The sequence below is a fragment of the Saccostrea echinata genome, unplaced genomic scaffold (genome assembly GCF_033153115.1).
Source record: "Saccostrea echinata isolate AGI-Se365-2 ecotype Australia unplaced genomic scaffold, CSIRO_AGI_Sech_v1 ptg000041l, whole genome shotgun sequence".
Lineage (NCBI taxonomy): Eukaryota > Metazoa > Mollusca > Bivalvia > Ostreida > Ostreidae > Saccostrea > Saccostrea echinata.
This window is the reverse complement of record NW_026889790.1, coordinates 2,613,425-2,627,037: the sequence shown is the minus strand read 5'-3', so window position 1 is coordinate 2,627,037 and position 13,613 is coordinate 2,613,425. Positions and strand designations below refer to the sequence as shown.

The 13,613-nt window shown below is 33.9% G+C and overlaps 1 protein-coding gene across 1 annotated transcript in view; it reads right to left on the bottom strand.

Annotated features, from left to right (window-relative positions):
• Positions 1 to 13,613, bottom strand: part of LOC133200747 (laminin subunit alpha-like) — a 52,765-nt gene that overhangs the window by 13,353 nt on the left and 25,799 nt on the right. Inside the window, exons 43-58 of the mRNA XM_061336530.1 lie at positions 13,296 to 13,433; positions 12,784 to 12,935; positions 12,417 to 12,521; positions 12,205 to 12,316; positions 11,739 to 11,909; positions 11,305 to 11,501; positions 10,915 to 11,031; positions 10,614 to 10,771; positions 10,317 to 10,455; positions 7,715 to 7,808; positions 7,321 to 7,437; positions 2,734 to 2,919; positions 2,358 to 2,512; positions 2,008 to 2,178; positions 1,748 to 1,875; positions 241 to 397 (exon numbers count right to left, since the gene is read on the bottom strand). Coding sequence (XP_061192514.1) covers positions 241 to 397; positions 1,748 to 1,875; positions 2,008 to 2,178; positions 2,358 to 2,512; positions 2,734 to 2,919; positions 7,321 to 7,437; positions 7,715 to 7,808; positions 10,317 to 10,455; positions 10,614 to 10,771; positions 10,915 to 11,031; positions 11,305 to 11,501; positions 11,739 to 11,909; positions 12,205 to 12,316; positions 12,417 to 12,521; positions 12,784 to 12,935; positions 13,296 to 13,433 — 2,297 coding nt within the window. The remainder of the gene's footprint in view (positions 1 to 240; positions 398 to 1,747; positions 1,876 to 2,007; positions 2,179 to 2,357; positions 2,513 to 2,733; positions 2,920 to 7,320; positions 7,438 to 7,714; positions 7,809 to 10,316; positions 10,456 to 10,613; positions 10,772 to 10,914; positions 11,032 to 11,304; positions 11,502 to 11,738; positions 11,910 to 12,204; positions 12,317 to 12,416; positions 12,522 to 12,783; positions 12,936 to 13,295; positions 13,434 to 13,613) is intronic.

Sequence of the window (13,613 nt, the reverse complement as noted above, 5' to 3'; positions counted from 1 at the left end):
ACAGATATAACAAATTACATTTATAACGAAGCAAAATCGTCTGTCCCTGGCACTTTGTTATAAGCATGTTTTACTGTAGTTCCTGCATTGCTTTAAGCTGCAGTTCCTTGAAGCTGTAATACTTACTCTGACGTCACTAGGGACACCTCCCACGTAATACTTACTCTGACATCACTAGGGACACCTCGCACTTAATACTTACTCTGACATCACTAGGGACACCTCCCACGTAATACTTACTCTGACATCACTAGGGACACCTCCCACGTAGAACTTTGTTGTCTGAGGGTTGAGCTCCAGGACAGTGAATGTTCCAGATGACTCCCCAGTGCTGGTGACAGGGGACAGACCCTTATCCCTGTCTCCCTCCACCACCAACTCTCCCGACTTACCAATCCTACAGATCAACAATGTAAAACTTACTCCTACAGGTAGTAAATAATGTAAGACTAAATCCTATAGGTAAACAATGTAAGACTTTATCCTACAGGTAAGCTATGTAAATCAATCCTACAGGTAAACAATGTAAGACTTGATCCTACGGGTAAACAATGTAAATTTTAATCCTACAAGTAATCAATGCAAGACTTAATCCTACAGGTCAACAATGTAAAACTTCATCCTACAGGTCAACAATGCAAGATTTAATCCTAAAGGTAAACAATGTAAGATTTAATCCTACAGGTAAACAATGTAAGACTTAATCCTACAGGTAAATAATGTAAATTTTAATCCTACAAGTAATCAATGCAAGACTTAATCCTACAGGTAAACAATGTAAAACTTAATCCTAAAGGTAAACAATGTAAGACTTAATCCTATAGGTAAACAATGTAAAACTTAATCTTACAGGTAAACAATGCAAGACTTAATCCTACAGGTAAACAATGTAAAACTTAATCCTACAGGTAAACAATGTAAGACTTAATCCTACAGGTAAACAATTTAAAACTTAATCCTACAGGTAAACAATGTAAGACTTAATCCTACAGGTAAACAATTTAAAAATTAATCCTACAGGTAAACAATATAAAACTTAATCCTACAGGTAAACAATGTAAATTTTAATCATACAAGTAATCAATGCAAGACTTAATCCTACAGGTAAAGAATGTAAGACTTAATCCTACAGGAAAACAATATAAGACTTAATCCTACAGGAAAACAATGTAAACTTAATCCTACATCTAAATAATGGAAAACTTAATCCTACAGGAAAACTATGCAAGACTTAATCCTACAGGAAAACAATATAAGACTTAATCCTACAGGTAAACAATGTAAAACGTAATCCTACAGGTCAACAATGTAAGAATTAATCCTACAGGTCAACAATGTAAACTTAATCCTACAGGTAAACAATGTAAGACTTAATCCTACAGGTAAACAATGTAAAACTTAATCCTACAGATAACAATGTATGCTTTAATCCTACAGGTAAATATTGTAAGACATAACAATCCTACAGGTAAATGTGGCAAAACTTAACATTCTCCCAAGTAAACATTGCAAGAATTGCAGGACTTACAAATGTTACAAATTAGAAACAACTAAATTAATATATACACATGTAGTAAGACATTCTCTGCAGGCATGCTATCCAGGTAAAACTCAAAACCTTTGGGTTCAATGTCATATCAAGTCAACATTCTAGAACTACAACTTACTACTACAAACCTATGTACTGTATGACCTGAACTACCATATGTACTGACCTATCTTCAGATGTTCAGATGTTCATACTCACCTCTTTGCCTTGATGAGATACCAGTTACCATCTGAGACATCTCGAGTTGAGACAATCTCAGCAGCACCAGATCCGAGGTTATATCGGAGAACTGGGAATCCATCCCTCAGCTCCAGGGACATGTAGTCCTAAAATCACCAACAAACCATCACTGATTTTTTTTATAAATCCTCGCTGCTTATACATAAACGTGAAAACAAAGAGCAGCTTATGTAAGAATTGTTTTGTATATTTTTCAATTTCAAACTTCTTTGACTCACTGGTGTGACTCTGTTTGGCATCATGTCTGCCCCAACATAAGCCAGGACAGCTCTTTTCTGTCGTGTCTGTACGTACATTGACAGTGTAGAATAGGAGCCCGCTGAGTCAATGTTTGCAGGGTTACGCAGGGTAGCCGTGGTGTTTCCAACAAACTCCAGACCAACACGGATCTACATGTAAATGACAGAGATTAGGAAAATGTATATGCTGAGTATAAACTCAGAAATATGGCCTGACCCACTGAACTTTATACATTAGATATAACTATGTTATGAGAGTACTATTTCAAAGCAAAAATTTCAACACTAGATGTATGAGTTGAAGAGCATTATCACATAAATGTACATACCCTGTTGGCCGCATCCCTTGCAAGCTCAATTCGTTCTTTGAGGAGGGTCAGATTGACAGATACCCCCCTTTGCAGGGCCTGAACAGATTTATTCCTTGTCCCAAGGAGGTCAATTTGGGTTATCACCTGGGGTAAATTGTTCTTCACAAAATCACCTGTTAAAAATGGACATTTAAAATCAGTTACAAAAAAAATCAATAAGACATCTCTTGTTGATGTTATCTCCAGAATGGCCAAACAGCAAAGCTTTCCAAAGTTATAAATAATAATCTACATGTGTTATCTTAAATCTTCTAATACATCTCTTTTTTTTCTCATTCTTAAATATATTTATTGGATAAAAAGTTCTTCAGCTGATCAAAGGTACACTTAATACCTTGACTTCTTGCATCCTTGATGCTCTTGTCTGTTTTTGCCACAGTGTTGGCCAGTCTGTCAATCTTGTTTTTGTCTTCTGGGAGCTTACTCAGAATTGTGCCCACTTTTTCCTGGGCATTCAGAGCCCGCTGCCCAGCTCCAGTTGCCTGGTTACTGGCATCCCTTGTCCTATTTCCAAATTGCCCTATAAAAAATAAACACATGCAGAAATACTGTGGAATCATTTAAATTTGTGGAAGTCAATGTTCATGGGCCACCAAAATTTTACTGGTTTGTTGGAACGTAAATTTGTGATCAACTCCTAAATACAGAAGATGTGATGAAACTATACTTTCATAAAGTTTGTTTGTATGGACAAATCTGTGAATAAGGGTGACCCATGAAATCCATGAACACTGGTCACCCATGGGCAATGAGGATTCCTATGTACATCACATTGAACTAAACATTAACTTCATATATGATTGCGCCCATGGGAAAAGGGCCCTTATGACAATTTTTACACATTTTAAGTTTTTCATGGATTTTAATAGAGCAAGGTTAGAAGTTGCCAAATCTGAATTTTTATGGCCCTACGTCAACTCTAAGTAGGTTTTTTTCTTCATTTATATCAATGATACTTTAACAGATAAACAATGACGTCATGTTACTTTCGCAACAACGTCAAAAGTTTTCAGAGTGAACATGACTTTCACTTTGCATTGTAATGTTACTACGGTAATAAATGTATGTTATTGAGCATTTCCAGAAACATTTTTGAGTCATTGCCTCTTTTAATAATTGTATAATATGATAATAAATAGTTGTATTAACTATTATCCATCATGCAGTGGTGTATAGAATTATGAGTGTTTGTTCGTTTGTTTGTTTTACATTTCACTATGCTGGGATGTCAGGAAAACCTGAGAAGCAAGCGGCTTCTGTTCAATATCAATTTATTCTCTCAATACCAAAGTATTTATCTCGTGTAATAATCGTTTGAGAAACCTGTAGAATTCATTCGAAAATCATCTCATTTTAAGCATGGCTCTCGATAGGACAAGATGTCATTTGGGGGGGGGGGGGGGGGGGGTTGAATCCAGTATAAACGATATCTCTTTCAAAATGTGAAGTTAAAAAATATTTCAAAAAAATTCTCGGGAACAACAATAAAATGGATGCTGCTGGGTAGTGAATTTGTTGTTGTTGTTGTTGTTTTGGTTTGTTTGTTTGTTTGTTTTTGTTTTCTAAATATAATTAGACAGAAAATTTGTGAAATGTAGTGAGTTACCGTATACGCTGTACAACAATTTAAGGACATTAAGTTGATACACTGCATGTTAAGCAATATTCGATAAAAAATTTTCAAACAAAAATTCAGATGGACTTCTGCCTGCATGTGGTAACAAAACTTCTTTTTTTAAATTGAAATGATACACATTTTTTCAGTCACAGCAAGGAAAATTTTTGAATAATTAATTTTGAATAAGCAGGTTGACAAATTATAAACAAATGGATGAATAATAATTCACATGCATTAATGAAAGGAACAGATCCAGGATGACCAATGGTTGGATTGTGTGTGTGAGTTTGGGAGGGGGGGGGTAAATGTTAAATGACAGAAACATGCAATACTTGTAGTTAACATGAGTTTAATAGCATACGAGGGTTGTCGTATTTTTAAAATCTTCCTAAATTTTAGGTGTGCAGGGGGGGGGGGGGATGCCTTCCCACCACCAACCCCAAAACCTCCAAATATGTCATTTGGTTAGGTTTGAAATAATATTGAAATAATTCCTCAATTTATTTTTGCACCTTGAACTCTCTCCTTATGTACATGTATATGAGCAGGGTCATTTTCAAAACAAACAGCGATCTTGAACTCCACATACCTGGAACTGGAAACTTAACTGCTATCAAATCTCGTTAATCATGAGAAAAATTGCGTCCTAGAATAACGATTTTGTTGGATTTTGTAAAATTAAATGGTTTTAGAAGAACATGTATTAATAATGTAAACATGTAACTGGGTATTAATAGATATCGGGTATTTTATTATCATTTAAACAAATTTTATCCAAACTTTGAATGAAATCAATATGTCATTTTTTAAAATAATATCAAATAGATTTTTCTATGAAATAAATCGTAAATAATTGTATATATGTTGTCGTTATGAATCGATGACATACAGATTAATTAATAGAATTTCTTCGGCTGGGGGGGGGGGGGGGGTGTAAAAATTAATTGAAAGTTTTATATATCCAGTCAGTTAAATGCGACTGGTTGGTAATATTCCTTGACTGGCTGAGTTTTTAAATGACAGATTTTTACGATGTGGCAAACATTTATGTACATGTGAATATTGTTATGTGATGGTGTGTGTAGAAACACCCCCCCCCCCCATTTCTCGAGGCTCCTTTATCGTATGAAATTCTAGTGTTATTGTTTTCTAATGTTATTGTATATGAAGTTTTACAAAATAAGAATTCCATTCTGGTCCCATGCCAGAGACTTTGATATGCTTATCCCTGTAAAGCTTTACAGATACACTGTAAAATAGTTAGGTCCCGGTAATATAAAATGACCCTGGCCTTCTTCCTTGGTCTCCTGCACTGCCGCAAAAATAAAAACATACAAACATATTGTTAGTCTTTTGTGCTGTATATTTTTAGCATTTAATTTAGTTTGTACAATGCATGTTTAAATACAATTTGATCTTAACAAGATTTATTTCAATAAATCCAAATGACAAAATCAGTCCGTTTACATAATTCAACAGCAAGTTAAGCAATATCATACTAAACCGATAACTGAGATAATTATTTCAATAAGAAAACGAGTTTTAGATTGATAATAGAACTGTAAAGACATACAATGCTGAGATTCTATGAATGACAAGGATTACATATATTTGACTTTTAAGTGACTAAAAAGTGCAGATAAAGCTAAAACCTTTGAACTTTTTTATGCACAACACGAGTACCAAAATGTTATATTTTCGAGTTACTGAAAATAAATAGACAGCAAAAGAAAAAAAAGAGAGATAGAGATTTTTTTCATAATGCGATATTGTTGTGTTTTTTTAAAATTCGCCTTTTCATTAAAGTTTCACATTTCACATTGTATTAATAAACTGGATTTAATGTAACATCTCTCTCTCTCTCTCTCTCACACACACACACACACATCAGGTATACATACATGTAAACTTTTTTTTAAGCTAGAACAATTAGAACAATTTTATTTCATTCGGTAGTTTTTGTTTGTTTTCAAGTACTTACATCGGAAGTGGCAACAACAAAAATAAGATGAAACAATTTTTTTTTTAATTTCATTTTATTTTATTTCAATTTATGATCATTATTACTGAAAAAAAATTAAATTAAAATTCAAGTTATTTTTAAAAAAAATTTCATGTTAAAATAAATAGATACACATGTAACAGATTTAAAAAAATAAATGAAAGTCTGGTTCAATGTAGCATTTATTTCTTATTCTATATTTTTTTTCCTCTTTCACTTTGACAGCAGCTAGTTCCATGAGCTTTCAAAAATACTTTTAAAGAAAATATAAATATAATACTTACAATTAAAACGCTTTTTTAAATGATGATAAGTAAGATTTTTAAAAATATTTTTTATACTACGGGAGCAAATTTGTACGAGTATGGTGATTTTGAATGGTGTTTTAAAAAAAGAAAGAAAGTCCCTGTCTGGTACCTCTCTAGTATCTCGCTAGTCAAAGTTACCTCTCTTGTTTTTATTTATAGTTCTTAAAAATAATAACACGTCTGTCATTCGTTCGTATTTTTGCTAGATTTGAGAAAACTTACAAGAATACTTTCCTTTTCTATTGGAAGAATTGTGATCAGTTTCAAATTTTTGGCAATTAAAGCATTTTACAACAAAAATTTATGCACGATGCGCCAATGCTTCAATGTTTATATGATCGATGTGTTGAGAATGGTGGAGCGGATCTTGTACAGGAAAATGATTTCCTCTGCGATATTTTGATAATAATCCCGTGTCTGACATATAACTTCAATTTCTCTATATATCAAAATCGCATTCGTTCATCCATATTCAATTATCCAGAAAATCACCTTGTCTGAAGCTTCTAGATATAGCCTATACATGCAGGAAATGCATAGCCCAGATCAGAGACGTATACGTATAAAGCTACATGTAGTAAAAAAACGGGTCTCGAATAAAATTCTAAATATTTTATTTTTTAATTAATATCAGTAGACTAGAAATAATTATTTCAATGTTGAGAACAACGACAAAAGTGAGCTAGACGTGTCAAAACGTAAAACGTGTGGATAAAAAAAAATCTGCGTCGACGCTCACCGTCTGCAACGTCATATCTTTATGACGTTATTTCTCTGTTTTAGCAAAAGTGCCATAAGGCCCTTTTGTCGTGGGCGCAATCATATACAAGTAGTGCATAAAACACAGGTTAAGAGATTCATTTGAATTGTAGACAACTCTTAAAAATGTACATGTTTTATAAACTTGCCATTTTTACATTTTTGTTATCATCTACAAGAAATGAATGACCTAATATGTGTAACCCCGTCCATACATCCCTATAAGTTACTTACTTCTGCTGAATTCCTGGATCTGGATGTTGAGGTCATTGATTTCATTGCTGAGTCTGTCATTCATTACCTCCACATCGTCAGTAGACAGCTTAGCATCCTGCAATCTTCCTGCCAGAGCTGGAACAAAACGTACAGCTATACACTGCTTGTTATATATGTAACTAAGCTCAGCATTAATTGTATCAAGTAAAGAGCTATCATGTGTTATCTAAGAAATGTAGTTTTTGTGAGAAAATGGACCTGAAAATTCATCCTAAGTGTCAAGCTACAAATTTCTCAATAGAAAAAATGCCACTTGTAAAATCCGAGATTAAAAAATAATTGTTCATGAATTGCAAAATTGATAAAGGATGCCAATATCAGTGACTGTTGATGTAATCCCTGATTTACTTACCCACTTCTGTTGTATCATAGAGAGCTCTAGCCGACTCCAGTAAAGCAATGCTGATGTTCTTAGAGTTTTCTGAACTCTCACCAACTCCATTGGACTACAAAGAGAACATTTATTATTAATGCCATAAATGAGATTTTAAGTAGAAAGTATATATCTAGTAGTTTGTTCCCTATGCATGTGAGTTAAGGCGAGGTATAGGCATTTCTATGCAAATGAGCTAATAAAAACGCTTAAGAGGTATATTTATTATTCCGAGAAAGTTTTGATTTATTTTCTTTTGCATATTTAGTACCCATGATATGTTATAGCCAGTGCACATTATGACGTCATATTATGACGTCATTGTTCTTACCTTGGATGCAATAAAACACATCAACAAAACAGTTTCGGCGCAAGGGATTACCCTATTTAATTTTATATAAGAATTGTGTAATGCTAAGAAGAATATTCTATAGATTAATAAATCTGCTGCACAAATCCTAGGCATTTTATCATTTGATCAGAATTTGAGGAAACTTATACCGGACTGTGTATTTTTACCCTGATTCAACCTAAAACTTTACAAATAGAAATTATACAACTGAGCTGTTGATATTTGTGCAGCAATACCAGCAAACTTTGGAATATTTTGCTTCTAAATATACCTTGTTTCAGTTAAATAAAATAGAGCATGCCCTTGCGCCAAAGCATTTTTATTGATGTCCATTATAATCTTGTGTAGTAAAGAACAATGACGTCATAATTTGACGTCATAATGTGCACTGGCTATCTCATGTCGTGGGTACCCAGTATGTATAAGACAACAAGTTTCAACTTTTTCTGTATAATAGATATAGTCCTTAGGCACTTTAATTAGTTTATTTACATAGAAATGCCTATACCTAGCCTTAACTCACCTGCGTAACCCTGCTCAGGGCTTCATTACCAGGCATTTGTGTAGTACATGTAGTTTATTCCCCAATTTCCCCAGGGCCTCATTAGAGGGTATTTATTAGGGATGTCAAAATATTTATTTTCTGTAGTCGAACATTCGATTGCATTATTCGAACGATAGTCGAATATATTCTAAATTTTTTCGGAAAGTAAAATTGTATTTCAGGCTTGAATGGTACATGACATATTTAACCCGAAATCCCCTTTTCTTAAAATTATTAAAAAGTAACATCAAATGTTACACACAGATGTTAACATGGACCTCAAATGTATGATTTCCCTGTCAATCATGTTCATAAATCGATCTGTAAAGTCGGTTTTTAGAAAGCATAAAAAATGATAGTACGATATATTTTTTAAAGCTTATTAAAATGATGGGGGGGGGGGGGGGGGGGGGGGCACACACGGTAAATATGTGATAATGTTGTATTGTTATATATTTGAATATACTTTTTGTACCAACTATCAAAATGTCTTTAAAATATATAAAAGAATATTAATTTTATAATAATTACCTTAGTGTCCAAACATGTCACGGCTATAATGGGTTCATGATATGAGATCAAGTCCAATTAATAATTTTACAAAGAAAGCGCAGTATAACGAAATAATTTTATTACAAAAACAACACATTAATTGACAAATAGTACTCGCGGAAGTAAAGCATTTATAATTACTTTACTTTCTACATATATAAATCCAGCAGTTTTTAATGAGGAGAATTATCTTATTGACTGTGTCTGAGGAAACCGGTTTCTCAATTTTAGGATGAGAATTCCATCTCTTTATCACTCTTTTATTGAATTTATTTATTCGAATGTCGTTTCGTTAATCGATCGTCGGTCCATTCGACTGATGGTCGAATAGTCGACTATTCGTTGACATCCCTAGTATTTATTTAATATTTATTCCCTGACATATCCCTGGGCTTCATAAGAAGGTACATCTGGGGTTTAAATTAAAAGAAAATACTCGCTAAAGGAGAGTGAAAAATCAAAACTGTGAGTTGAATTAGATTTGCAACAAAGTATATAGCGAGTAAAACAAAACAATGATCTTTTTCAGAATTTGAGTTGTTTTTTTGTTTTTTTTATACGTGTGGCATGTCTATTAGGTACATGCCACTTTTAACAAAAGAATTAATGCTTGTAATTTTCATACGTCAGGTCATGAAAATAAACATAGTAAATAAGGCCACCTCTTTGGCTTTATCATAATATGTAAAGTGTTACTGATTTTAAAAATCATTTAGAATATGAGGAAGATGACCTTATTTTTTCTCTTTCAAAATCTGTCGAAAACAAAGTTTACTGACCGTCCATAACCAAATTGTGTATAACATTAATCATATCTAATTTTTTTCTAGTACATGTATACACAATGTTCAATCAAGAATTTTAACCATAATCTGATAGACCATATTTTAACTGTTCTTTATTTGCTGATCGAGAGTCTTAGACATGTTAGATACAAAAAAGACTGAGTAAAGTTTGTATTTTTTTTTTTTAATCACAGAAATTATCTAGCAGCACTGGAAATAGAAAAATGCTAGTAAAACTTCAAGTTTGCTAGTAGAATTTTTTCCCAATAGCTAAAATTTGCTTGTAGTCAACTGTTAATTTGGACCCCTGGTTCATTTATTTATTTATTAAATAGTTTGTACTCCAACCTTGCCCAGGGCTTCATTGGCCGCGTCCAGGGCTGTACTGGAAGCATTGTTGGCATCATCAATTGCATCCACTATTTCCTTGAAGGCACTCGCTGCACTCAACGCATTAGCAGATGTTTCCCTGGTGTCTGTGTAAATACTGAAATCAAAATACAGAAACTGCTGTACACTATCAACATACATTGTACGTACCAGTACATATTCTAATTTTCAAAGAAAGTGGAAATCAAAATATTAAAATTTAAAATTAATAGGATGGATATTTCCATGTAGATGCGTGTTTGTTCAATGCCTTACTTTTCAAGGAAGTCAGCTTGGTCTGACAGAGCTTGGGCGTGTTCCTGACTCTCGTTGACCTTGATAATGGCTTCCTCAAGGCCATTGCTTAAATTTCCAACAAAGTCCCTCATACTCACAACAGCATTATCAATCTGAGAGGCACGAAGTTCGGCCTCCTACAAAACAATGTTTATTTCTTAATTCCATTATGTCAAATCAAGTCTGAAAACACAATTAAGTTCACAGGAATTGAAAATATAGCACACATGTTGTCTGATGTAAGTTACAGTATTTCATATAGATTACTCTGGTCACTTACATTGGCCTCGTCCACAGATTTGTTCAGTGCGTCCCTAGCATCAGCCAGAAGGCGGTCAGACATTGAATGTAACATCATGGTGTCTTTTTCTGACATCTCAATACCTCCCAGTCGAATCTACAGAATTCATAGTAATAACTTCCAGTAAGTAACCATAACATGCATTTCACTCATACTACTGATACAAATTTACAATGTTCCAAAAATATTATGATTAGTGATCACTTATACATGCACATATGAATACCATTGACATCATGGGTAAAATTCAGAAAAATTTCAAATTGACTTGACACATGAAATTTCAATTTTCAAATTGATTTGAGACATGAAATTTAAGTTCAAATTTAACAAGTTTGATATTAAATTTGCCATGAGATATTCATATACCTGTAGTAAGCTAAGAGTTTTCTGGTTGAGCTCTTTGATTAATTCTTCTGCGGCATCTGCTTCTCTGTCAGAGTTCTGGGCCTTACTTTGAAGGTCGTACAATCTCATACTGATGTCCTTGATCTCCTTAAGAACCTGAGCTGTGTCATTGGACTGTCTCTGTCCCGAGGCAAACAGGAAACGCATCTTAGCCAGTACTGAAAAATCCTCAAACAAGTGAAAACAAGACATCTTAGCCAGTACTAAAAGATTAAATTTCTCAATTAAAAAAAGTTTTTTTTTTGTTTTTGTTTGTTTTTTTTTTTGCATAATGGTGTATGTCCTACATATCAAAAACTTTTAAAGAACACAACAACAAGATCTACTTAAACCTATCAAATGTATTATACACTCTCTTTATAAAGATTAACTGGGTCAGGAAACCCCTGACTTACATTCCCTGGCTAGATCTTCCTCTGTGTTGCACTCCTCGGCGTTACCGGTGAAATTTGCCGAGTTGATCACTTCTAGGATTCTCATAGAATCCTTAATAATTGTCTCAATGTTAGTGACCTTGATCCCTTCATAAATCTGTCTCAGGATGTTCTGTGCATACTGAACAACATCTAAGGTAACAAAGGGATAAAAATAAGAAAAGTTGTTTTACAATGCTTGATACTATAAGAAGTAAAAAACTCAGCAGTCAGTGGGGACAAGAAGAGGAATACTTCCTGCCTGTTGAAACAACATACTGAAGTTGAAAATTATATGAAAAGCACAAAAAAAGTTATTAAGATACAAACAGAAAATTTCGTCAATTCTGTTCACAAAGTTTTATTTAAAGATGAGGTACCCTGCTCCTTTAGGTACAAGCAATGCCTATAAGCTGGAGGCTTGAGGCCTCGGTCTATTAATGCCTACCATCTGTCTCCCGTTTGACCTGTGCTGTCTTGGCCTCGATATCATCTGCATCCCTGACAAGTTGTTCTGTCTCCTCAGTCAAGAACTGTCCTTGTGTTATCAATCTGTCAGACTGAAGTAAAATACACACAGTAAAAATACATAAATAAAAAAATCATGAAAATAAGCTTAGTAAGTTCTGGATTTCCTACCTAGCCATTGTCTGATCTCACCTTAAGCTTTCCATTGTCAGCCAGAGCCTGTATAGCAGTCAGCTCCATGGACAGTGGATCCAAAGAGATGTCCTGTGGTCCCGCTAACAGAGCGTCCACCTCGGGCTGTAAAAAAATTAATAACTTTTATCTGAAAACATTGTGTTTATCTACCTGTATTATACTAGATGGCCAATACACAGTGCTTTTAAAATTTCTTAGCAATATTTACCTCAAAATATTGGGAAAAAAATCATTCTACCAAACCTCTCAAAAAGAGCCAATCACTGGCATCCAATAGTTTAAAAGTAAGTGGAGTTACCATAAAAAAAATTGTTCACTTTAATTTTCGGGTCGAAGAACCTAACATCAGTCTTATGATCTATACCCTGAGGTTGATGGCTGCCTGATTGATCTCCTCTAGTCGATTGTTGGCGGTCATTCCTACAGACACCGATTCCAGGGTAGTGGACAGTCCACTGATATTTCTCTGGAGGGCCTCCACATCATCCAGAAGAATGTGAATACAGTTGTCACATGCTGGAAATACAGAAAACATCTCAAATTTTTACATTTGCATCTAACTTTTTTCCATGTTTCAAAAATATAAGAACAATTAATGACTAATTAGATATAGATAGTCAATCAAATGTTTATCATTTTTGTGATAAAGTTCATCACTGAGGAGATTATCCACATTGAGACTGTACTTCTCCTGATTCCAACTTAAAATGCTTCAACAGAACCACTTCCAAATGTCCCATCATTGCAACACTAAAGTTAATTGTTAGCAAAAGGAGTTACATTAACCTGGTCATCATTGAATTTACATGTGCACTTCTCGTAACTCTGGATGGGGGAAGGGCTGTATCATTTTACAGATTTCCAATGTGTACTGACCTTGACATCCTTTGTTGGCCACAAGGATATACCTGGGTAAACATCTGTCACACCTATCCCCTGTGACTCCAGGTAAACACTGACATCTACCTGTCACCCTGTCACAGGTAATTGCTCCATCTTCTTCACATTCACAAGCTATTAATATCAAATGTCAGCCATAAAGAAATGTACAGAAATGATATTAATATAAATTTATTTATCTTTGAATGAAGGCAATTTATCTACTACCATGTAATCACAGGTCTATTACTACATGATTGAACTACATGTACTTCTAAATTACCTGAAAAATTCCACAATAAGTTTTTTTTTAAA